Here is a 23,970-nt window from a genome sequence, read left to right as displayed (position 1 = left end):
TCCCAGCTACTTGGGAGGCTGGGGCAGGAGAATCACTTGAACCCGGGAGGCAGAGGTTGCAGTGAGCCAGGATCGCACCACTGCACTCCAGCCTGGGCAACAGAGAAAGACTCTGTCTCAAAACAAACAAATAAACAAACAAACAAAAAGCAAAATAAGAGGATAAAGAGAGGCCGGGCGTGGTGGCTTATGCCTGTAATCCCAGAACTTTGGGAGGCTGAGGTGAGTGGATCACTTGAGCTCAGAAGTTCAAGACCAGCTTGGACAACATAAGGAGACCCCCATCTCCACAAAAAAATTTTAAAATTAGGGACAGGCAAGGTGGCTCACACCTATAATCCCAGCACTTTGGGAGGCAGAAGCAAGCAGATCACCTGAGGTCAGGAGTTCAAGACCAGGATGGCCAACATGGCGAAACCCTGTCTCTACTAAAAATACAAAAATTAGCCAGGCATGGTGGCGGGCACCTGTAATTCCAGCTACTCAGGAGGCTGAGGCAGGATAATCGCTTGAACCCGTGAGGCAGAGGTTGCAGTGAGCTGAGATCGCACCACTGCACTCCAACCTGGGTGACAGAGTGAGACTCCATCTCAAAAAAAAAGAAAAAAAATCTGCTAAAAAATACTTTGTATTTATATACAAAAGAGTCACATTCTGAGATCATATAATTATAAACAAGTTTTTCACCTATATGCACATATGGTAGGACATTCTAAAGTCATGTAGGACATACATAGAACAAGTCTTTGTTGTGCGTCTTGCACAATGTTTAGAATATCTGGACTCTGACTACTAAATGTAAGAATTACTGCCCCCTTCCCACCCATTGTGAGACAACATTGACAAAAATTCTGACTACAATTTTTTTTTTTTTTTGAGACAGGGTCTCTGTTGCCCAGGCTGGAGTGTAGCAGCATGATCTTGGCTCACTGCAGCCTCAACCTTCTGGGTTCAAGCAATTCTCCCACCTCAGCCTCCTGAGTAGCTGGGACTGCAGGCATGCAACACCATGCCTGGCTAATTTTTGTATTTTTTGTAGAAAAGGGCTTTTGCCATGTTGCCCAGGGTGGTCTCAAACTCCCGGGCTCAAGCAATTTGCCCACCTCAGCTTCCCAAAGTGCTGGATTTACAGGCGTGTACTCACACACCTGGCCTTACAAATTTTCAAACTTCTCCCTATGAGATAGTAGTATTCCTGGTTTTAAAAACTGGTCTAGGCCAGGCACAGTGGCTCATGCCTGTAATCTCCACACTTTGGGAGGCCGAGGCGGGTGGATCACCTGAGGTCAGGAGTTCGAGACCAGCCTGGCCAACATGGTGAAACCCCGTCTCTAAGAAAAATACAAAAAAAAATAGCTGGGCATGGTGGTGGGTGCCTGTAATCCCAGCTACTTGGGAGGCTGAGGCAGAAGAATTGCTTGAACCTGGGAAGCAGAGGTTGCAGTGAACTGAGATCATGCCATTGCACTCCAGTTTGGGTGACACAGAGCAAGACTCTGTCTCAAAAAAAAAAAAAAAAAAAGAAAAGGAAGAAAAAGGTCTAATAGAAGTTCTTCTACCTGGAAGCATGAGTATGCGGTATAAGGATAATGAGCACATATTACTTTAGAAACTATGAAAATAAAATCAATTTTTTCTTCTTCTTCAAAGTGACAAGGGAGAGAGATGAAGGATATGGTGACTTTTTTTTTTTGAGACAGGCTGTCACTTTGTCACTCAGGCTGGAGTGCAGTGGCTGAGATCTTGGCTCACTGCGTCCTCGACCTCCTGGGCTCAAGTGATCCTCCCACCTCAGCTCCCCAGGTAGCTGGAACTACAGGCATGCTCCACCATGCCTGGCTAATTTTTTGTATTTTTTGTAGAAACGTGGTTTCATCATGTTGCCCAGGCTGGTCTCAAACTTCTGAGTTCAAGCAATCCACCCACCTTGGCTTCCCAAAATGCTAGGATTATAGGCATGAGCCACGGCACCCAGCCATATATGGTGACTTTTGATATTCTTTTTTTTCTTTTGATTTTTTTTCTCTTTTTTTTTTGTAGTGATGGGGGCCTTAGTATGCTGTCCAGGCGGCTGGTCTTGAACTCCTGGCCTCAAGTGATCCTCCCACCTCAGCCTTCCAAAGTGTGGAGATTACAGGCTTGAGCCACTGCACTCAGCCCTAAATGTGTTTGCTGTTTTTTGTAAAGAGCCGGGGCTGCTCTGCTTATGGAGTAGCCATTCTTTTATTCCTTTACCAGAAAAAGAAGAATAAAAGAGCCAGGCCTGAATGGGGGTGTGTCTCACTATGTTGACCAGGCTAGTCTCGAACTCCTGGGCTCAAGTGATTCTCATGCCTGGGATGGAAGGCATGAACCACCGCGCCCAGCCACTTTACTTCTTTACAAGTGTATCTCTGAAGATCACTCCCAGATAAACCTTCTACGTGGAACTCTCCATATCAGAGCCTGTTTCCAGGGAGAGTCAATCTAAGACATTTAGTTTTTCCAACCCACACACTTCGTACCATTAGCCACCCTCCTTGAGTCTTTCAGGTTAAAGAATATCAAAAGTCAGACTGGGTATGGCAGCTCCTGCTGGCAATCCCAATACTTTCAGAGGCTGAGGTGGGAGGATCACTTGAGACCAGGAGTTCAAGACCAGCCTGGGCAACATAGTGAGATCCCCATATCTACCAAATAAATAAATAAATAAATAAATAAATAAATAAATAAATAAATAAAAACATTCAGAACAGGGATCTCTGAGGGAAGAAAATATTTTTTAAAAAAATTTTGGTGATGGGGGACAGTCATGCTCTGTCACCCAGGCTGGAGTGCAGTGGTGCGATCTCGGCTCAGTGCAACCTCTGCCTCCTGAGTTCAAGTTATTCTAATGCCTCAGCCTCCTGAGTAGTTGAGATTACAGGTGTATGCGCCACCACACCTGGCTAATTTTGCATTTTTATTAAAGACAGGGTTTCACCATGCTGGTCAGGCTGGTCTCGAACTCCTGACCTCAAATGATCCACCCACCTCGCCTTCCCAAAGTGCTGGGATTACAGGCGTGAGATACCACACCTGGCAGAAAAAAGAATTTTTTTTGTAAAGTTAAGAAGGTGGAATTGAGCAGAGGGAGTAGCTGACACACAATGTGGTTGCAACAGAACCTTAACTGATCCTCGGATTTTACAGGGAGCTCTGGAATGAAGATAATTTTTCAGAGCTGTCCCAAATGAAGGCAAAGGGACCATGACTTTGTGTCACTGCATTAGCCAATCATTGGCTGCAGGAAAGAAAAGTCAAGACAATTTCCTGTGGCTGATGGTAATGTCCAGTGAGGGAGGCAGTGGTGGGCCATCAGTGGCTGATATTCCTAGCAGCTGGGGAATAGGCTTATGATCCTAGAAAGGGAATCCGGGTGAAACACCGGTGTTTTCTACAGTTTACCACTTGCACTACTCAGATCCCTTTTTTTTTTTTGAGACAGAGTCTTGCGCTGTCACCCAGGCTGGAGTGCAGTGGGGCGATCTTGGCTCACTGCAACCTCTGCCTCCTGGGTTCAAGCAATTCTCTACCTCAGCCTCCCAAGTAGCTGGGATTACAGGCGCCTGCCACCACAGCCAGCTAAATTTTTTTGTATTTTTAATAGAGATGGGGTTTCACCATCTTGGCCAGGCTGGTCTTGAACTCCTGACCTCGTGATCCACCTGCCTCAGCTTCCCAAAGTGCTGGGATTACAGGCATGAGCTACCGCGCGATTCATTCTTCTTTTTGTTGTTGTTTTTTGTTTTTTGAGACAGCGTTTCACTCTGCCGTCCAGGCTGGAGTGCAGTGGTACAATCTCCGCTCACTGAAACCTTTGCCTTCCAGGTTCAAGCGATTCTCCTGCCTCAGCTTCCTGAGTAGTTGGGATTATAGGCGTGCACCACCATGCCCAGCTAAATTTTCTTTTTTTTTTTTTGAGATGGAGTTTCGCTCTTGTCGCCCAGGCTGGAGTGCAATGGTGCAATCTCGACTCACCGCAACCTCTGCCCCCCGGGTTCAAGTGATTCTCCTGCCTCAGCCTCCTGAGTAGCTGGGATTACAGGCATAAGCCACAATGCCCAGCTAATTTTTTTTGTATTTTTAGTAGAGATGTTGTTTCACCATGTTGGTCAGGCTGGTCTTGAACTCCTGACCTCAGGTGATCCGCCCGCCTTGGCTTCCCAAAGTGCTGGAATTACAGGCGTGAGCCACTGCACCCGGCCAACTTTTGTATTTTTAGTAGAGACGGGGTTTCACCATGTTGGCCAGGCTGGTCTTGAACTCCTGACCTCAGGTGATCCACCTACCTCGGCCTCCCAAAGTGCTGGGATTACAGGCGTGAGCCATCAGGCCTGACCCAATTCATTCTTCTTATAGTTAGTTTGCTCTGTTGGGGAAAAGCATCTGTAGCATTCTGATTGGTTTCATTTCCTGGGGGAACTTTGAGAGAAGGATTAAGTGGAAAAGTTTATAGCCTTTTTACTGCTGCAATTAGTTTTGAGGTTCTAAGAACTTCTCATTATCCCCTCCTGTACCACTAATTCCAGATTCTCCTCACCTAGCACTTCTGCTGGTATAGAGAGCTGGGTAGCAGGGTGACCCAGACCCTAAATCCTGAGAGTGATTTTTGTTACCATGTGGCTGCTATACTTTTCTATTTACTGTTAGAATTGATCACAGTAGCACCAAGAGGCATCCCAGTGGATGACCTGAATGCCAAAGTATTCTTCCTGGCCAGGCAAGGAGGCTCACGCCTGTAATCCCAGCACTTTAGGAGACTGAGACAGGAGGATTGCTTGAGCCCAAGAGGTTGAGCTTGCAGTGAGCTGTGATCACGCCACTGCAGTCTAGCCTGGGTGACAGAGCAAGACTCTGTCTTTAATTTAAAAAACAAGGCTTCCTTTCCTTTCAGCGGAGTGCGGCGGCAAGATGGTCGTGCAGATTTCCAAGAAGAGGAAGTTTATCGCTGATGGCATCTTCAAAGCTGAACTGAATGAGTTTCTTACTCGGGAGCTGGCTGAAGATGGCTACTCTGGAGTTGAGGTGCGAGTTACACCAACCAGGACAGAAATCATTATCTTAGCCACCAGAACACAGAATGTTCTTGGTGAGAAGGGCCGGCGGATTCCGGAACTGACTGCTGTAGTTCAGAAGAGGTTTGGCTTTCCAGAGGGCATTGTAGAGCTTTATGCTGAAAAGGTGGCCACTAGAGGTCTGTGTGCCATTGCCCAGGCAGAGTCTCTGCGTTACAAACTCGTAGGAGGGCTCGCTGTGCGGAGGGCCTGCTATGGTGTGCTGCGGTTCATCATCGAGAGTGGGGCCAAAGGCTGCAAGGTCGTGGTGTCTGGGAAACTCCGAGGACAGAGGGCTAAATCCATGAAGTTTGTGGATGGCCTGATGATCCACAGCGGAGACCCTGTTAACTACTACGTTGATACTGCTGTGCGCCACGTGTTGCTCAGACAGGGTGTGCTGGGCATCAAGGTGAAGATCATGCTGCCCTGGGACCCAACTGGTAAGACTGGCCCTAAGAAGCCCCTGCCTGACCACGTGAGCATTGTGGAACCCAAAGATGAGATACTGCCCACAACCCCCATCTCAGAACAGAAGGGTGGGAAGCCAGAGCCACCTGTCATGCCCCAGCCAGTCCCCACAGCATAACAGGGTCTCCTTGGCAGCTGTGTTCTGGAGTCTGGATGTTGCTCTGTAAAGACTTTTAATAAAATCTTGTACAAATAAAAAAAAAAAAAAAAAACAAGGCTGGGTGCAGTGGCTCATGCCTGTAATCCTTGCACCTTGGGAGGCCCAGGTGGGTGGACTATTTGAGGTCAGGGGTTTGAGACCAGCCTGGCCAGCATGAAGAAACCCCATCTCTACCAAAAATACAAAAAATTAGCTGTGCATGGTGGCACGTGCCTGTAATCCCAGCTACTCAGGAGGCTGAGGCAGGAGAATCACTTGAACCCGGGAGGTGGAGATTGCAGTGAGCCAAGATCGTGCCACTGCACTCCAGCCTGGGCAACAAGAGCAAAACTCTATCTCAAAAAAAAAAAAAAAAAAAAAAAAGGCCAGGCGCAGTGGCTCCCACCTGTAATCCCAACATTTTGGGAGGCCAAGGCAGGTGGATCACTTGAGGTCAGGAGTTCGAGACCAGCCTGGCCAACATGGCAAAACACCGTCTCTATTAAAAATACAAAAATTAGCCAACCTTGGTGGCATGCTCCTGTTATCTCACCTACTCGGAAGGGTGAGGCAGGAGAATCGCTTGAACCCAGGAGGCGGAGTTTGCAGTGAGCCAAGATCGCGCCATTGCACTCTAGCCTGGGTGACAGAGTGAGACTCCGTATCAAGAAAAAAAAAAAAAAAGAACTTGGCTGGGCACAGTGGCTCATGCCTATAATCCCAGCATTTTGGGGGCAGGCAGATCACCTGAGGTCAAGAGTTCAAGACTAGCCTCGCCAACATAGTGAAACCCTGTCTCTACTAAAAATACAAAAATTAGCCAGGTGTGGTGGTGGATGCCTGTAATCCCAGCTACTTGAGAGGCTGAGGCAGGAGAATTGTTTGAACCCAGGAAGCGGAGGTTGCAGTGAGCTGAGATTGTGCCACTGCACTCCAGCCTGGGCAACAGAGTGAGACTCCATCTCAAAAAAAAGAAAGATCAGTAGATCCTTTTGTCACATGCCCACTGCCATATCCCCACTGCTGTAATGTTGATCTTTTAAAGTAATGTAATTCAGATTTCATGGGTTTTTTGTTTTTGTTTTTGTTTTTTGTTATTGTTGTTGGAGTCTCACTGTGTGGCCCTGGCTGAAGTGCATTGGCATGATCTTGGCTAACTGCAACCTCTGCCTCCCAGGTTCAAGCAAGTCTCCTGCCTCAGCCTCCCAAGTAGCTGGGATTACAAGTGCACACCACCATGCCCTGCTAATTTTTGTATTTTTAGTAGGGACGGGGTTTCACCACATTGGCCAGGCTGATCTCAAACTCTTAGCCTCAAGTGATCCAACCGCCTCAGCCTCCTAAAGTGCTGGGACTACAGGTATGAGCCATAGTGCCCAGCCAGACTTCATGTTGATGGATCAAACACACTGTAAGTCCTTGGAGAGTGGTACGAGTTACGGGCAGACCCTATGGGCAGGAAAGGCAAACCTATACTCAGAATATGTGTCAATTTCAGTCAAAGGTGGTGGGGTGTAATGTCATCAACTTGTCCCTGAACGGCTGCTTGTTCTCCTCATGGGATAGAGCCATATGGGGGCTTAGCCCTGGCATTTATTAATGACAGATTGGACACTGGCAGCAGCCATAGCTATTTCAGCCTTGGTGAGTAGGAGTTTATATTAGTCAGGGTTCTCCAGAGAGACAGAACCAATAGGATATACTGGAGGGAGAGAGAGAGAGAGAGAAGAGGGGATTTTAAAGCTCAGTTTACTGACTCATATGTCAATCTCCCCTGGAAACACCCTCATAGACACATCCAGAAACAATGCTTCACCAGCCATGGAGGTGTCCCTCAATCCAGTCAAGGTGACACCTAAAATTAGTCATCACAGAGCTCATGCTGGTGGGCCCATGCATCACCTCCATCTCTACGACCAGTTACTCCATTCATTGTACCCATTGTTCAGAGCTGGGGTGGCTGATGACAATGGCTGAGTCATTCTGTCTACTTGTCTGTTCAATGCTTCCTTTGTAATGGATGCTCTCTGGTGGGCATAACATGTTGTACAAAGATTGTACACTTCAAGATCACTCCCATCGTTACAGAGTCTCACTCTGTTGCCCAGACTGGAGTGCAGGGCTGCAATCATAGCTCACTGCAGCCTTGAATTCCTGGGCTCAAGCAGTCCTCTTACCTCAGCCTCCCAAGCTGGACAGGCGTGCGCCACCATGCCCTGGCTCTCAGACCTTTTTGTCCTTGATCTTTCACTCTTTCTTCTCAAGCCCCTGACGAACCAACCGGGGCATTTGCCACTGACTATGTGACTGTGTGAATATTCTGCCCATGAGAATATCCTCACATAGGGCTACTTCTCTTTCCACACAAAGGGGATGACCAGATATACTGTCCAAATCTTTGTCCCTGGAAGGATTTCCCCTCACCACTATCTTCGAGAGCTGCTTCTGAGTGAGGCTGCAATGCAGCAGGATTCTCTTTTTTGGCTTTTCCCCATTTGCCATGCCAATCCACTGTGAGTGAAGCTGGGGCTTTTGCCTTTCCTGTCAGCAAGTCACAGGGATCCCTGACAGGGCCATAGGTGAGAGCTGAAGAAAGATGTCAGTGCAACACTGCTGAGTGACCTGGGAGTCTGGGCCACTTGCTTTGAAGCTTGCTTTGCCCTCTGATCCTGCTTATGCCTGATATCAAAGACGCCACCTCTATCTTACAATGTTTTTGTTGTTGTTGTACTCAAGAGGCTGAGGCAGGAGAATCGCTTGAACCCAGGAAGCGGAGGTTGCAGTGAGCTGAGATCGTGCCACTGCACTCCAGGCTGGGCGACAGAGTGAGACTATCTCAAAAACAAAACAAAACAAAAAAACATATAATCTTGGGACAAGCCCATAAATAAACATTGTTGTCCTTCCCATGTGGATGCAAATGATCCTGCTTCTGATTCTCCTTCTGATCTATTTGGGATGGAAAATAACATTCACCAACCAAATTAATGGCTGTACACCAACACCCAGAGGATATATTAAACTGTTTTACAAAGTTACCATGTGGGACACAGCAACTGCAATTGGGGTTGTTGTTTGGTTAAGTTTGTGGTACACTGCTGCCATCTGCCATGATCTAACCAATTTTTACAGGAGGTAAGGCAGGAGAATCGCTTGAACCCAGGAGGTGGAGGTTGCATTGAGCTGAGATTGCCCCACTACACTCCAGCCTGGGTGACAGAGCAAGACTCCAAAAAAAAAAAAAAAAGGATTAGCAATTATGGTTCAGGAGTCATGCAGCTGGAGCCTACAAGATTCTGACCCTCTCTAAACTGCTCCTAAGATCAGTATTTGAGATATTTTGCAGACTCTGCACTTGATGGATCAGCTAGCACCACCCAAATCGATTAACTGGCTCATCTGATCTTGTGGCCCACAACCAGGAACTGACTCAGCACAAGAAGACAGCTTTGACTCCCTGTGATTTCATCTCTGACCTGACCTATCAGCACTCCTGGCTCACTGACTTCCCCCACTCACTAAGGTGCCCTTAAAAACTCTGATCCCCTCATGTTTGGGGAGACGGATTTGAGTAATAATAAAACTCCGGTCTCCTGCACAGCCAGCTCTGTGTGAATTACTCTTTCTCTTTTGGAATTCCCCTGCCTTGATAAATCATCTTTGTCTAGGCAGTGGGTAAGGTGAACCCACTGGGTGGTTACACCAGGGTGTTAAATCCTATGTCACAGGCAAGTGCTCCCATATCAATAAATTCTTCCATATCTATACCTTCCATATCTAACTTTATGTTCCACCTCCCTTGATCCAACATTCTCAGTATCCAGTTCCATGTGTCTCTCCCAAATTCTGCAGATACATATTAGCCAGATCCTGAAGTTCCTTTACCATATATTTTCTCCCTTCTCTTAGTAGGCCAGAACATTCTCTTTGGGTCTTTGCTAGAATTCAATCCTTGTTATTTGTCTTGTTGCCAAGAGAGGAGGTGGCGATAGATCCTGGAGAGGATGAGTATCATCTTGTAAAGCACCTGCTTCCTTTGAAGCCTTTGTATGATCATTTTGCAAGTGAAGAGTGAGCCAACTGGGCGTGGTGGCACATGCCTGTAGTCCCAGCTACTCTGGAGGTTGAGGCATGAGAATTGCTTGAACCCAGGAGACAGAGGTTGCAGTGAGCTAAGATTGCACTACTGCACTCCGGCCTGGGCAACAGCGTGAGACCCTGATATGGTTTGGATGTGTCCCCACCCAAATCTCACCTTGAATTCCCTCGTGGTGTGGGAGTGACCTGGTGGGAGGTAATTAAATCATGGGGGTAGGTCTTTCCCATGCTGTTCTTGTGACAGTGAGTAAGTCTCACGAGGTCTGATAGTGGTGTTGTTGTTGTTGTTTTGAGACAGAGTTTTGGTCTGGTTGCCCAGGCTGGAGTGCAATGGTGCCATCTAGGCTTGCTGCAGCCTCTGCCTCCAGGGTTCAAGAGATCGTCCTGCCTCAGCCTCCCAAGTAGCTGGGACTACAGGTGCCTGTGACAATGCTTGGCTAATTTTTTGTATTTTTAGTAGAGACAAGTTTTCACCATGTTCATCAGGCTGGTCTTGAACTCCTGGCCTCAGGTGATTTGCCCGCCTACGCCTCCCAAAATGCTGTGATTACACTACATGTTGTAGTGGTTGTAGTGAGCTGAGATGGTGCCACTGCACTCTTGCCTGGGCGACAGAGCAAGACTGTCTGAAAAAAAAAAAAAAAAAAAAAGAAACAAAAAATTGTATGATCTTGGGGAGTTCTAAGGCCCACTAGCCTCATCTGTAGAATGGAAGCAATAATACTATTTTGCAGAGCTGACTTCAGGACCAAGAGATCTAATGTATATGAAGCGGGGTACTTCCTTCTATTTGTCAGGATGGGGGAGGCTAGTCCTGTGATGACTGGGAATGAAGGGTAGAAGAGACAGAGGTTGGGTAAACTCCAGGCTCTGTGCTCATAGCCTGCTCCCAGACATTCTCCTGCTATCTCTCTGTTTCCTAGCCTACACACGTGCACAAACATGTAGCTGCTGTTCAGGAATTGAGCTAATGGTTTTAAAGTCTGTTCCTTATCTTTGCTGGGGGCAGGCAGTAGCTGTGCAGTGGCAGTGTGCCCATGCAGACAGAGGGAGCAGTGAACAGCAATAGGGTGTTTCCAACCATGGTCTTCACTCAGGCCCCAGCTGAAATCATGGGCCACCTCCGGATACGCAGCCTCCTGGCCCCGCAGTGCCTGGCAGAGTTTCTGGGTGTGTTTGTGCTCGTGGTAGGTAGGGTCACTGGGGGAAGGAAAGAAGGGGGGTGGGCAAAAGTTCCTGGCTCCTTCTGGTGTCCTTATCTCTTTCTCTTGGTGTCCCCTTCCTCTCAACTCCCTATCACTTTTCATCTTCATCCTCTCGTCTCTCCTAATCTCCTTTCCTCTCCTACTTCATCATTTTTATTCTTGTCACTTTTATTCCTTTTTTCCCACATTCTTTCCCTTTCTTCTTCCTCCACTTTTCCCATTTCTTTTCCCTTCCCTCCATCTGCTTTTCTCCTTCCCTTGCTTGTGTTCTGTGCCCATTCATCTCCTTGGCTGCTCCCCTGGCCTTCCCAACCTTTCTCCCTGTTGGTCTCCTGGGCTCTCTGTTCTTCATCTCTCCTCTTCTCACCAGCTCCTCACCCAAGGAGCTGTGGCCCAGGCTGTCACCAGTGGAGAAACCAAAGGCAACTTCTTTACCATGTTTTTGGCTGGCTCTCTGGCCGTTACGATAGCCATCTACGTGGGTGGTAACGTCTCAGGTGAGGAGGGTGGGGTCTGGTCATCAGAGCAGATGGGACGTGCATGTGAGCGTGTCTGTCTGGCGATGGTGGAAACGCAAATCCTTCTGTGACTCATGGACATTATCTCCTTGAGCTTGACGAGTGCCCTGGACTGAGATAAGCCTTTGGCCACACCAGCCCGTCCCCTTTCTGTATCTCTCCATCCCGCTTCCTCACACTAATGCTTGGCTCACCTAGACAGAAATCGATGGCAGGGCACAAAGGGCAGGTGCTATCCTCTTGTGTCCCCCACCCAAAGTCCTCTGGGGGCTCATCTCTGCTCAGGACCTCTCCTGCTTTTCCCCCAGACATCAGTGTGGCTGGCTGGAGCCTTGAGACATAGTGTGTTGCTGTGGAAAAAGCAGACAGACTTAGGGTGTTTGTTTGTTCGTTTTTTGAGATGGAGTCTTGCTCTGTTTCCCAGGCTGGAGTGCAGTGGCACTATCTTGGCTCACTGCAACCTCTGTCTCCTGGGTTCAAGCCGATTCTCCTGCCTCAGCCTCCTGAGTAGCTGGAATTACAGATGCGTGTCACCACACCAGGCTGATTTTTTGTATTTTTAGTGGAGATGGGGTTTCACCATATTGGCCAGGCTGGTCTCGAACTCCTGACCTCAGGTGATCCACCTGCCTTGGCCTCCCAAAGTGCTGGGGTTACAGGCATGAGCCACCGCGCCTGGCCCAAACCTAGGTCCTAACCTTGGATTCACAGTGTGACTTTGATAAGTTGCCTAACATCCTGGAGCCTCAATTTCCTAAGCTGTATGATGGGAATAATACTATCTGCCTTAAGAGCTGTAGGAAGAACAGCTGGGTGCGGTGGCTCACCCCTGTAACCCCGGCACTTTGGGAGGCTGAGGCAGATGGATTACCTGAGGTCAGGAGTTAGAGACCAGCCTGGCCAATATGGCAAAACCCCATCTCTACTAAAAATACAAAAACTAGCCAGGCATGGTGACATGTGCCTATAGTCCCAGCTACTCGGTAGTCTCAGACAGGAGAATTGCTTGGACACAGGAGACGGAGGTTGCAGTGAGCCAAGATTGCACCACTGCACTCCCGCCTGGGTGACAGAGCGAGACTCCATCTCAAAAAAAAAAAAAGAAAATCATCGGATTAAGTAGGAGGTTGTCACAAGATACAGGTCATAAAGACCTTGTTGATAAAAAAGGTTGCAGTAAAGAAGCCGGCTAAAACTCACCAAGACCAAGATGATCACACTGACGCCTGGTCTTCCTCACTGCTACACTCTCACCAGTGCCATGACAGTCTACAAATGCCATGGCAACAGCAGGAAGTTATGCTATGTGGTCTAAAATGGGGAGGCATGAATAATCCACCCCTTGTTTAACATGTAATCAAGATACAACCATAAAAATAGGCAACCAGTGGCCCTCAGGGCTGCTCCGTCTATGGAATAGCCATTCTTTTATTCCTTTACTTTCCTAATAAACTTGCTTTCACTTTACTGTATGGACTCACCCTGAATTCTTTCTTGCATGAGCTCCAAATGCTTTCACATTTCATCCTATTTGTTTTTGTTGTTATTGTTGTTTTTTTTTTTTTTTAGACACAGTTTCGCTCTTGTTGCCCAGGCTAGAGTGCAATGGCGCAATCTCAGCTCACTGCAACCTCCGCCTCCCAGTTCAAGCAATTCGCCTGCCTCAGCCTCCCGAGTAGCTGAGATTACAGGCATGTGCCACCACGCCCGGCTAATTTTGTATTTTTAGTAGAGACGAGGTTTCTCCATGTTGGTCAGATGGGTCTCGAACTCCTGACCTCAGGTGATCTGCCCACCTCAGCCTTCCAAAGTGCTGGGATTACAGGCGTGAGCCACCATGCCCGGCCTTCTTCTTGTCTTGTATGTCCTTAACAGTTTGACCTTGTAACCATGTGGCCATGCTTTCTCTTTTCACAATGGCAGCCCTGGTTTAAAGTCCAATTCCCAGTTTAGGGGATGATCCTTATCTTCTGTCTGTCTGTGTATTTATATGCATTATGTGTGTAATGTTTATATATGAAAAAGCTTTAATTAATTGGTTTAACAATAAGAATTGCTTAAATCAAACATTTTATTAGAAAAGTAAAAAGTGGAATGCCCTTTATTTAGTTCATGTGACTTAAGTAATCTTTGGGAAATAAATACAGTTTTAAAGATAATTGGTAAAATAAAAAATCTTCAAAAATGTAAACATTTTGTCTGGGCGTGGTGGCTCAGGCTTGTAATCCCAGCACTTTGGGAGGCCAAAGCAGGCAGATCACTTGAGGTCAGGATTTCGAGACCAGCCTGGCCAACATGGTGAAACCCCATCTCTACTAAAAATACAAAAATTAGGTGTAGTGGTGCAAGCCTGTAGTTCCAGCTACTTGGGAGGCTGAGGCAGGAGAATCGCTTGAACCTGGGAGGTGGAGGTTGCAGTAAGCCGAGATTAAGCGACTGCACTCCAGCCTGGGTGACAGAGCGAGACTCTGACTAAAAAGAAACAAACAAACAAACAAAAAAACAAATAAAAAAGTAAACATTTGGTCTAAATTATACAGGTCAGATATTAAGTTTGCTAAATTCTTTTAGGTCATAAGCTGCTTCTTTGACTACTAAAAATTGTTCAATTTTAGGCCGGGTGCAGTAGCTCATGCCTGTAATCCCAGCACTTTGGGAGGCTGAGGCAGGCAGATCATGAGGTCAGGAGTTCAAGACTAGCCTGGCCAACATGGTGAAACCCAGTCTCTACTAAAAATACCAAAAAATTAGCCAGGCGTGGTGGTGCGCACCTATAATTCCAGCTACTCAGGAGGCTGAGGCAGTAGAATCACTTGAACCCAGGAGGCAGAGGTTGCAGTGAGCCAAGATCATGCCATTGCACTCTAGCCTGGGCAACAGAGGGAGACTCTGTCTTAAAAAAAAAACAAAAAACCCAAAAAACAAAAAACAACAACAACAAAAAAAACTGTTCAGTTTATCTACTTTGGAGCATTAGATTAAATGTGTTATTGGTACATGTTCCAAAATTATGAGAAATTCCTATAATTCTAATATGACTTAGCATATGTTATTAATAATTGTTACATAAAATTTTGTATGCCACAGAAATTTCCTAGTCAATTGTGGCTTTACTAGTGGCTGTCCTAAGACTTTTTTTTTTTTTTTTTGAGACGGAATCTTGCTCTGTCACCCAGGCTGGAGTGCAGTGGCACGATCTCAGCTCACTGCAACCTCTGCCTCCCCGGTTCAAGCACTTCCTCTGCTTCAGCCTCCTGAGTAGCTGGGATTATGGGCACCTGCCCTATGCCTGGCTAATTTTTGGATTTTTGGTGGTGACGGGGTTTCACCATGTTGGCCAGGCTGGTCTCAAACTCCTGACCTCAAATGAATTACCTGCCTCGGCCTCCCAAAGTGCTGGGATTACAGATGTGAACCACTGCGCCTGGCCCTAAGACTTTTTATCATCCACAGACAATTATTGTCTTGGTTTGATCTTCTTTAGAAGGTAGTTTATAATCAGCCATAGGACTTTAACAGGTGCATTTAAATGCAGGTTTCTGACAACTTTGGAGACTGTGACATTAGAATAGAGGAAACAACTTTCAGAACTCTCATGGAGAGCTGAAATGTTCATAGATATCAAACAAAAGTTAACTGCATAAACTAAAGAGGACTAAAGCAATCTTTTTGCCTTTGCTTAAAACATTGCTGATCCTTTGTTTTATTTTTTAGAGTCAAGGCAACTTTTCTTTTCAGATATTTACAGCTTTTAACAATCAAGTAAAGTATACTCCTGTTAACAAAATTTGGAGTGTATTTATCTCTCTACCTGATTTCTCCAGAATTTGGAAATTATTTGTGTGTATTCTTAATTTATGGCAATGCAGTTATTTGCATAAGGGTAATAAGAATCTGTTTTCTTTTGCAACAGGACACAATTGGAGAAATTGGTTATTTTATGAAGGGTTTGACTGGAATGGTGTGCTTTCCATTAAGGAATCAAACTTGACTTGTAAAGCCTATAAAAGCCACTTAGCGACCTGGGCTCATAACCTTGCCTACACAGTCCCTGTACAGGGTTTCTGACCTGCGGTAAGTAAAGAATGTTACCTTCTAAAAGGTCCAGGAGCCCCAAGTTATCTGGGGACCTCAAAAGGAGAGGAAGAATTTACCCAACTCATAGGTATTTGAGGGTACAAACCCATGGCAGGGTTCAGATTTAAAAAAGTCTTATCTAAGATTCTTTCTATGGAGCAGAGTTCCATCAAAGCCAATTTTAAAAGCCTATGTGAAAAATAATTATTCTTGCTGCACTTTATACAATCATCAGGCCAAGTATAATAAAGCACTTTGGTCTTACCATAAAAATGGTTTTTCATAAAAATGGGAAACTGGAGAGAGAAAAATTATGTTTCAAGAACTATGATACACTTGTTATTAAATTCCAGTCTCATCAGTAGTCTTTAAGTTTGTTTCTGCAATTTAGGCTAACCCTGCTTAGTCCTGTGAGCCAACCAGTGGCCTCTGACTGCTGCTCAGAAGAAACAAGAGGGATGGGTAATGTAAAAATCTGCATCAATATTCTAATTCTGGGCATGTACTGGAATCATCTAGCAACCTCATATCAGCACGGTTCCAACAGTTCCTCAGTTCATGGAAAGCCTTCTAGTTTAGTTTACTTGGGATAATTTTACTTATTTTGCTTTACGGTTGTGGAATGTATAGCTGTTGTAATCTTTGTATAAGAATGGAGGACAAGCTTACTGAATGTTTCCTTAAACTGAACACTTATGAATCTTACAGAGCATCACCTTTTGTCAGAACTCATGAGTTATGAATGGCCCTCACCATATCAATCCTTTCCCTTCCCTTCCCTTCCCTCCCCCTCCCCCTCCCCCTCCCCTCCCCATCCCCATCCCCCTCCCCTCCCCTCCCCTCCCCTTCCCTTCCCTTCTTTTCTTTCTTTTCTTTTCTTTTTTTTCTTTTCTTTTCTTTTCTTTTCTTTTCTTTTCTTTTCTTTCAGATGGAGTTTCATTCTTGTTGCCCAAGCTGGAGTGCAATGGCACAGTCTTGGCTCACTGCAACCTCTGCCTCCCAGGTTCAAGAGATTCTCCTGCCTCAGCCTCCCGAGTAGCTAGGGTTACAGGCACCCGCCACCACACCTGGCTAATTTTTTTGTATTTTTTAGTAGAGACAGGGTTGCACCGTGTTGGCCAGGCTGGTCTGAACTCCTGACCTCAGGTGATCTGCCTGCCTCAGCCTCCCAAAGTGCTGGGATTACAGGCGTGAGCCACCCCGCTGGGCCCATACCAACACTTTCCAACTGAGCTCCTCTCTACCACGAATATGAGAGATTCTAAGAGTTAGGCAAAAATATCATCGCCTCTATTCACCCAGAAGAACTTACAGAAGATGGATCTTCATCCTTCTGCAACCCTTAGGATTAGTGGTTCTCTTATAAAAGGAAGGGGGGAAATGTCAGAGGCATGTGAACCAGAGCAAGTCTATTGTGAACAAGAGCTGAGTAAAATGAGAATGAGGCTTACTGGGCTGCATTCCCAGATGGTTAAGGCATTCTAAGTTACAGAATGAGATAGGAGGTTGCCATAAGATACAGGTCATGGCCGGGCATGGTGGCTCATGCCATGACAGTTTATAAATGCCACGACAATGACAGGAAGTTACCCTGTATGGTCTAAAAAGGGGAGGCATGAATAATCCACCTCTTGTTTAGCATATCATCAATAAACAACCACAAAAATGGGCAACTAGCAGCCCTTGGGGCTGCTCTGTCTATGGAATAGCCATTCTTTTATTCCTTTACTTTCCTAATAAACCTGCTTTCACTTTACTCTATGGACTTGCCCTGAATTCCTTTTTTTTTTTTTTTTTTGAGGCGGAGTCTCGCTCTGTTGCCCAGGCTGGAGTGTAGTGGTGTGATCTCGGCTCACTGCAACCTCCACCTCCCGGGTTCATGCCATTCTCCTGCCTAAGCCTCCCAAGTAGCTGGGACTACAGGCGCCCACCACCATGCCCAGCTAATTTTTTTGTATTTTTAATGGAGACGGGGTTTCACCATGTTAGCCAGGATGGTCTCAATCTCCTGACCTTGTGATCCGCCCACCTCGGCCTCCCAAAGTGCTGGGATTACAGGCATGAGCCACCGCACTCAGCCTGAATTATTTCTAGTGTGACATCCAAGAACCCTCTCTTGGGATCTGGATTCAGACCCCTTTCCTGTAACAAGATTAGGCATCAGGAGAAATTGACACACATGGATGATATAACAGATGCCTACACGGATCCTGTGGGGGAACTGGAGCTGGAACAGCCCTTTAGAGTTGTCACAAAGTGAGGCAAAGAGGCTAGACTTTTATATCCCTGCATCAATCAGTGTTTGAAACGGGCCCCACAGGAGGGCATGTAACCTTTGGTGAGGCATCTTTCTGACTTGAAGGGCATTGCCCAATGAGGGAGGTAGCTATGTGGTATCAACAGCTGGTATTTCCTACAGCTAGCGAATGGGCATATTGGCTCCCAAGGGGGAATCTGGGTGGAGCACTATAGTATCTATTAAACCTAGTAAAGAAATATTTCTTTACTAGTCACACAGATGTGTGACAGTGGTAGAGCCCACAGGGTTACATAAATCATAATGGTAGCCCTCAAGAACCTCATAAACTGTATATGGTATTTTTAAAAGTTGCATATTGTTTGTTTCCACCTACTAGAACATAAGCTCTAGGAGGGCAGAGACTATGGTTTGCACTGTTTCTCCAGTGTCTAGAAGTAGATTCTTTGAATGCATTTAATTGGAGGCTTGAGATATGAAGAAGTAGGATGCAGTTACTTCATGCAGAGCAAGAGTGGCATGCACCCAGAGAAGGCCAGGTGGAGCTCAGCATGAGTGTGAAGGCCTCATGTCAAGCCATGTCAGGGGACACAAAGATGGAGTATTCTCTAACCTATGTGACACTCGGCATAAGGGAAGTACAAGCACTCAGTGTGTGAGTTTCAATCCCACAGTCTGTGGTCTTTAGCCCAATCTCTCCAGATGCCTATTGAGTTCTTCAAGCATCCAAATGGTTTGGGGAAAGGCTTCAGGTTCTAAATGAGAGCTTCATGGGTTACCAGATGGACAGTCAGAAGATCTGGATTTGAATCCACTCAGCCATGAAATAATTGTGTGATCTTGGGCCGGGCACGGTGGCTCACGCTTGTAATCCCAGCACTTTGGGAGGCCAAAGAAGGTGGATCACTAGAGGTCAGGAGTTTGAAACCAGCCTGGCCAACACGGTGAAACCCCGTCTTTTTTTTTTTTTTTTTTTTTTTTGAGACAAAGTCTCACTCTGTCACAAGGCTGGAGTGCAGTGTCACAATCTCAGCTCACTGCAACCTCTGCCTCCCTGGTTCAAGTGATTCCCCTGCCTCAGCCTCCCGAGTAGCTGGGACTACAGGTGCACACCACCATGCTAATTTTTTTTGTATTTTAGTAGAGATGGAGTTTCACCATGTTGGCCAGGATAGTCTCGATCTCCTGACCTCCTGATCTGCCTGCCTCGGCCTCCCAAGAAACCAAGTCTTTACTAAAAAATATCAAAATTAGCCAGGTGTGGTGGACCTGTAGTCCCATCTACTCGGGAGGCTGAGGCAGGAGAATTGCTTGAACCTGGGAGGCAGAGGTCACAGTGAGCTGAGATGGTGCCACTGCACTCCAGCCTGGGGCACAGAGCAAGACTCTCTCTCAAAAAAAAAAATTGTGTGATCTTGGGGAGTTCTAAGGCCCACTAGCCTCATCTGTAGAATGGAAGCAATAGTACTACTTTGCAGAGCTGACTTCAGGACCAAGAGATCTAATGTATATGAAGCGGGGTACTGCCTTCTATTTGTCAGGATGGGGGAGGCTAGTCCTGTGATGACTGGGAATGAGGGGTAGAAGAGGTTGGGTAAACTCCAGGCTCTGTGCTCATAGCCTGCTCCCAGACATTCTCCTGTTATCTCTCTGTTTCCTAGCCTACACACGTGCACAGACACATAGCTGCTGTTCAGGAATTGAGCTAATGGTTTTAAAGTCTGTTCCTTATCTTTGCTGGGGACAGGCAGTAGCTGTGCCTATGCAGACAGAGGGAGCAGTGAACAGCAATAGGGTGTTTCCAACCATGGTCTTCACTCAGGCCCTAGCTGAAATCATGGGCCACCTCCGGATACGCAGCCTCCTGGCCCGGCAGTGCCTGGCAGAGTTTCTGGGTGTGTTTGTGCTCATGGTAGGTAGGGTCACTGGGGGAAGGAAAGAAGGGGGGTGGGCAAAAGTTCCTGGCTCCTTCTGGTGTCCTTATCTCTTTCTCTTGGTGTCCCCTTCCTCTCAACTCCCTATCACTTTTCGTTTTTATCCTCTCGTCTCTCCTGATCTCCTTTCCTTTCCTACTTCATCATTTTTAGTCTTGTCATTTTTATTCTTTCTTTAATAACAAGTGTATCATAGTTCTTGAAACATAACTTTTCTCTTTCCAGTTTCCCATTTTTATGAAAGACCATTTTTATGGTAAGATCAATGCGCTTTATTATACTTGGCCTGATGATTATATAAAGTGCAGCAAGAATAATTATTTTTCACATAGGCTTTTAAAATTGGCTTTGATGGAACTCTGTTCCATAGAAAGAATCTTAGATAAGATTTTTTTAAATCTGAACCCTGCCATGGGTTTGTACCCTCAAATACCTATGAGTTGGGTAAATTCTTTTCTTTTTTCCCACATTCTTGCCCTTTCTTCTTCCTCCACTTTCCCCATTTCTTTTCCCTTCCCTCCTTCTGCTTTTCTCCTTCCCTTGCTTGTGTTCTGTGCCCATTCATCTCCTTGGCTGCTCCCCTGGCCTTACCAACCTTTCTCCCTGTTGGTCTCCTGGGCTCTCTGTTCTTCATCTCTCCTCTTCTCACCAGCTCCTCACCCAAGGAGCTGTGGCCCAGGCTGTCACCAGTGGAGAAACCAAAGGCAACTTCTTCACCATGTTTCTGGCTGGCTCTCTGGCCGTTACGATAGCCATCTACGTGGGTGGTAACGTCTCAGGTGAGGAGGGTGGGGTCTGGTCATCAGAGCAGATGGGACGTGCATGTGAGCGTGTCTGTCTGGCGATGGTGGAAACGCAAATCCTTCTGTGACTCATGGACATTATCTCCTTGAGCTTGACGAGTGCCCTGGACTGAGATAAGCCTTTGGCCACACCAGCCCGTCCCCTTTCTGTGTCTCTCCATCCCACTTCCTCACACTAATGCTTGGTTCACCTAGAGAGAAATCGATGGCAGGGCACGAAGGGCAGGTGCTATCCTCTTGTGTGCCCCACCTGAAGTCCTCTGGGGGCTCATCTCCTCTCAGGACCTCTCCTGTTTGTCCCCCAGATACACACTGCATCGGTGTGCTTGGCTGGAGCCTTGAGACATAGTGTGTTGCTGTGGAAAAAGCAGACAGACCTAGGTTCCAACTTTGGATTCACAGTGTCTTCTTCTTTTTTTTTTTTTTTTTTGAGATGGAGTTTCACTCTGTTGCCCAGGCTGGAGAGCAGTGGTGTAATGTCTGTTCACTGCAACCTCTGCCCCCTGGGTTCACGTGATTCTCCTGCCTCAGCGTCCCAAATAGCTGATTTTACAGGCGCCTGCCAGCATGCCTGGCTAATATTTGTGTTTTTAGTGGAAATGGGGTTTCACCATGTTGGCCAGGCTGGTCTGGAATTCCTGACCTCAAGTGATCCACTGCCTCGGCCTCCCAAAGTGCTGGGATTACAGGCGTGAGCCACTGTGCCCGGCCCACAGTGTGAGTTTGCTGAGTCGCTTAACATCTGTAACATCTGGAGCCTCAATTTCCTAAGCTGTGTGACAGGAATTACACTATCTGCCTTAAGAGCTGTAGGAAGGAGCAGTAGTGTTGTCTGGTGACAATGCCTGGCAGTGACATTTAATAGATGCTGTTTTTCTTTCCTTGATCCTTGAAGGGGCCCACCTGAATCCAGCCTTCTCCCTGGCCATGTGCATCGTTGGACGCCTCCCCTGGGTCAAGCTCCCCATTTACATCTTGGTGCAGTTGCTGTCTGCTTTCTGTGCTTCGGGAGCCACCTATGTTCTCTACTATGGTGACAGAGGGAACAGAGGGAGCCGTGCCTTGAGAGCACCTGTGGGTGGGCAGGGGTGCCTCAGAATGGTTTTGGATGAATGAGCAAAGAGGGAAATCCTGGGTGTTCCCTTCCTCCACAGATGCCCTACAGAACTATACAGGTGGGAACCTGACAGTGACTGGCCCCAAAGAGACAGCCTCCATTTTTGCCACCTATCCTGCCCCCTATCTGTCCCTGAGCAATGGCTTCCTGGATCAGGTAGGTGGGACACAACTTTTGCCCTGTTCCTCGGCACCCCAGCCTATTGTTCAGTCTCTGGGTGGAGTGTGGGTTGGGTCTATCTTGGCACCCCCCACCATCCCTAACCGCCTGTGTTGCACAAAGCCAGATGACATGGAATATTTGGATGAGAGAGGGCAGATGGAGCACCTGGCAGCTGACAGGGAACCCTCTGCCTCTGTTGACTCCAAGGTTCTGGGCACCGGGATGCTGATTGTGGGGCTCTTGGCCATCCTGGACAGACGGAACAAGGGAGTCCCTGCAGGTCTGGAGCCTGTGGTGGTGGGGATGCTGATCCTGGCCATCGGGTTATCCATGGGTGCCAACTGCGGGATTCCACTCAACCCCGCCCGGGACCTGGGCCCACGTCTCTTCACCTACGTGGCTGGCTGGGGTCCTGAAGTCTTCAGGTGGGAGACAGACTCCCCTGGTGCTGGCCTCCACTCACCTTCCTCTGCTAAGGGCTCTGTCCCTGGGTCCACAGCACTCTGCCTTTAAAACAGCTCTCTTGGCCTCTTAGGACAGTGTTCTTTCTCCGAGTCACATTCTCCCCCTTTCTCCCTTGCTTCCCTCCCAACTTTTCACCGAAACAGTAAGATTTAGAGGTTGTGTTCTTAGGCATGCCACATTACCTCCATGCACACTAGTGACTTCATCAGCAAAATTAATATATTCAGATAATTCCCTAAGGCAAGAGGCTGGACCAAGCTCTCCTGGGGTTCCCTCTTCTAAATACTACGCTTTGGTGACAAGGCAATCCTCTTCCTGGTGTCTACCACCCTGGGAACAACTTTAGGGCACTCCCTCGTTACTGCCCCCCGTCCTTGGAGAGGGAAAGGCTAAGGGAGTCACTCCTGATACCGTCCCATTGTCCTTCTTTTGCAGTGCTGGTAATGGCTGGTGGTGGGTGCCTGTGGTGGCCCCTCTGGTGGGGGCCATCGTTGGCACAGCCACTTACCAGCTGTTGGTGGCTCTGCACCACCCTGAGGACCCAGAGTCAGCTCAGGATCTGATGTCTTCCCAACACAAAGCCTCAGAGTTGGAAACTCCTGCCTCAGCTCAGATGCTGGAGTGTAAGCTATGATTAGGACAACCCTCACTTCACTCATGGACCCTGGAGCCAGCCACTGACCCCGCCTGGGAACAACAGTCATTCTTCCACTTTGTTAATGTGCCAGAACCTGGGAGCCTTCTCTGTTTACCCGTTTGGCATCCCTTCCTCCGAAACTAAGAAGGATCCTGGACAGGGAGAAGTGGAGGAGAATAAGGTACCAGGACTCAGGCTTCTCATCCCCTCCTCCCGCAAAGCGGTTTTCTGACTCTCAGGGCCTCTCGGAATGTAGTTGCTCGAGGTAACCACTAGAGGGTGCGCACCTGGACGCTGGATGGGGACGGCTGCGGGCATCTGCAGGGTGGAGGGGGCCACCATCCAGTGTAGGGCACAACCCTGGGGACTGCCCTCCATAGCCTGTCCCGACTGCCGACTCCTAGCTCTCATTGCCTTGGCGCCTCCCACCTTCACCCTCTCGGGGATGCCTCCCCAAGAGGGCAGTTAGGGGTGGGAAAGCCGCCTCCACCCAGGGGGCGTGGTGGGGGTGGAGGGCGGGAGGAAGGCGGGACACAGAGGCAGAGCGCAAGGCTGGGAAACTGAGGCACCGTTCCTAGACATCTCGGTGCTGTGTCGTTCATTCAAGGAGAGTTGAGATACAGTGAAATGAGCCAGGGCGAGGAGGGAGGGTGAAGGAACGGAGGGCGGACGGCTCCGAGGAGCGAGAGTCGGGCTGAGGGCAACCTGGCGCCAGGGAAAATTCTGGTTATTCACCACTTCTACAGCTCTCCTGCCGCTCCCTGCAGAGGATGCTCGTTTTGCAGAGAAGGCAGTGTTCCTCTATTCCTTTCTTCCGAATTAAAAATACCCCTCAGAGCGATCTAGCCTCCCGAATTGTTTCTTCTTTTAAGATGCGGATGGACGTACGTGTGGGGGGATCCCAGCCCGGCCACGCAGAGCCTCGGAAGGGCTAAGACCCTCCCAGTGCCCCGCACAAAGATGGCTGCTCCCTCCTCCCCGCTCCTTCTCCCCTCCCCAAAACCCCCTCCCG

At 47.7% G+C, this 23,970-nt stretch overlaps 2 protein-coding genes across 3 annotated transcripts; both read left to right on the top strand.

Annotated features, from left to right (window-relative positions):
* Positions 1-4,893: 4,893 nt before the first annotated feature.
* Positions 4,894-5,739, top strand: LOC100603389 (40S ribosomal protein S3). Its single transcript, XM_030824414.1, has one exon. The coding sequence runs from the start codon at positions 4,933-4,935 to the stop codon at positions 5,662-5,664; it is 732 nt and encodes a 243-aa protein (XP_030680274.1). The 5' UTR covers positions 4,894-4,932; the 3' UTR covers positions 5,665-5,739.
* A 5,068-nt stretch (positions 5,740-10,807) lies between these two features.
* On the top strand, positions 10,808-23,799 carry AQP10 (aquaporin 10). Of its 2 annotated transcripts, none has more exons than XM_003259358.3 (6): positions 10,808-10,970; positions 20,427-20,553; positions 21,473-21,610; positions 21,732-21,850; positions 22,064-22,281; positions 22,757-23,799. In XM_003259358.3, exons 1-6 carry the CDS (start codon positions 10,821-10,823, stop codon positions 22,953-22,955), a joined length of 951 nt encoding a protein of 316 aa, XP_003259406.1. In that variant the 5' UTR covers positions 10,808-10,820; the 3' UTR covers positions 22,956-23,799. The 2 variants fall into 2 exon arrangements, with proteins under 2 accessions (XP_003259406.1, XP_003259405.1); XM_003259357.2 differs by lacking the exon at positions 10,808-10,970 and adding an exon at positions 19,613-19,752.
* Positions 23,800-23,970: the final 171 nt, after the last annotated feature.

This window comes from Nomascus leucogenys, chromosome 12 (genome assembly GCF_006542625.1).
Source record: "Nomascus leucogenys isolate Asia chromosome 12, Asia_NLE_v1, whole genome shotgun sequence".
NCBI lineage: Eukaryota > Metazoa > Chordata > Mammalia > Primates > Hylobatidae > Nomascus > Nomascus leucogenys.
Note: the sequence above shows the minus strand (reverse complement) of the source record. Positions and strands in the feature narration are given on the sequence as shown.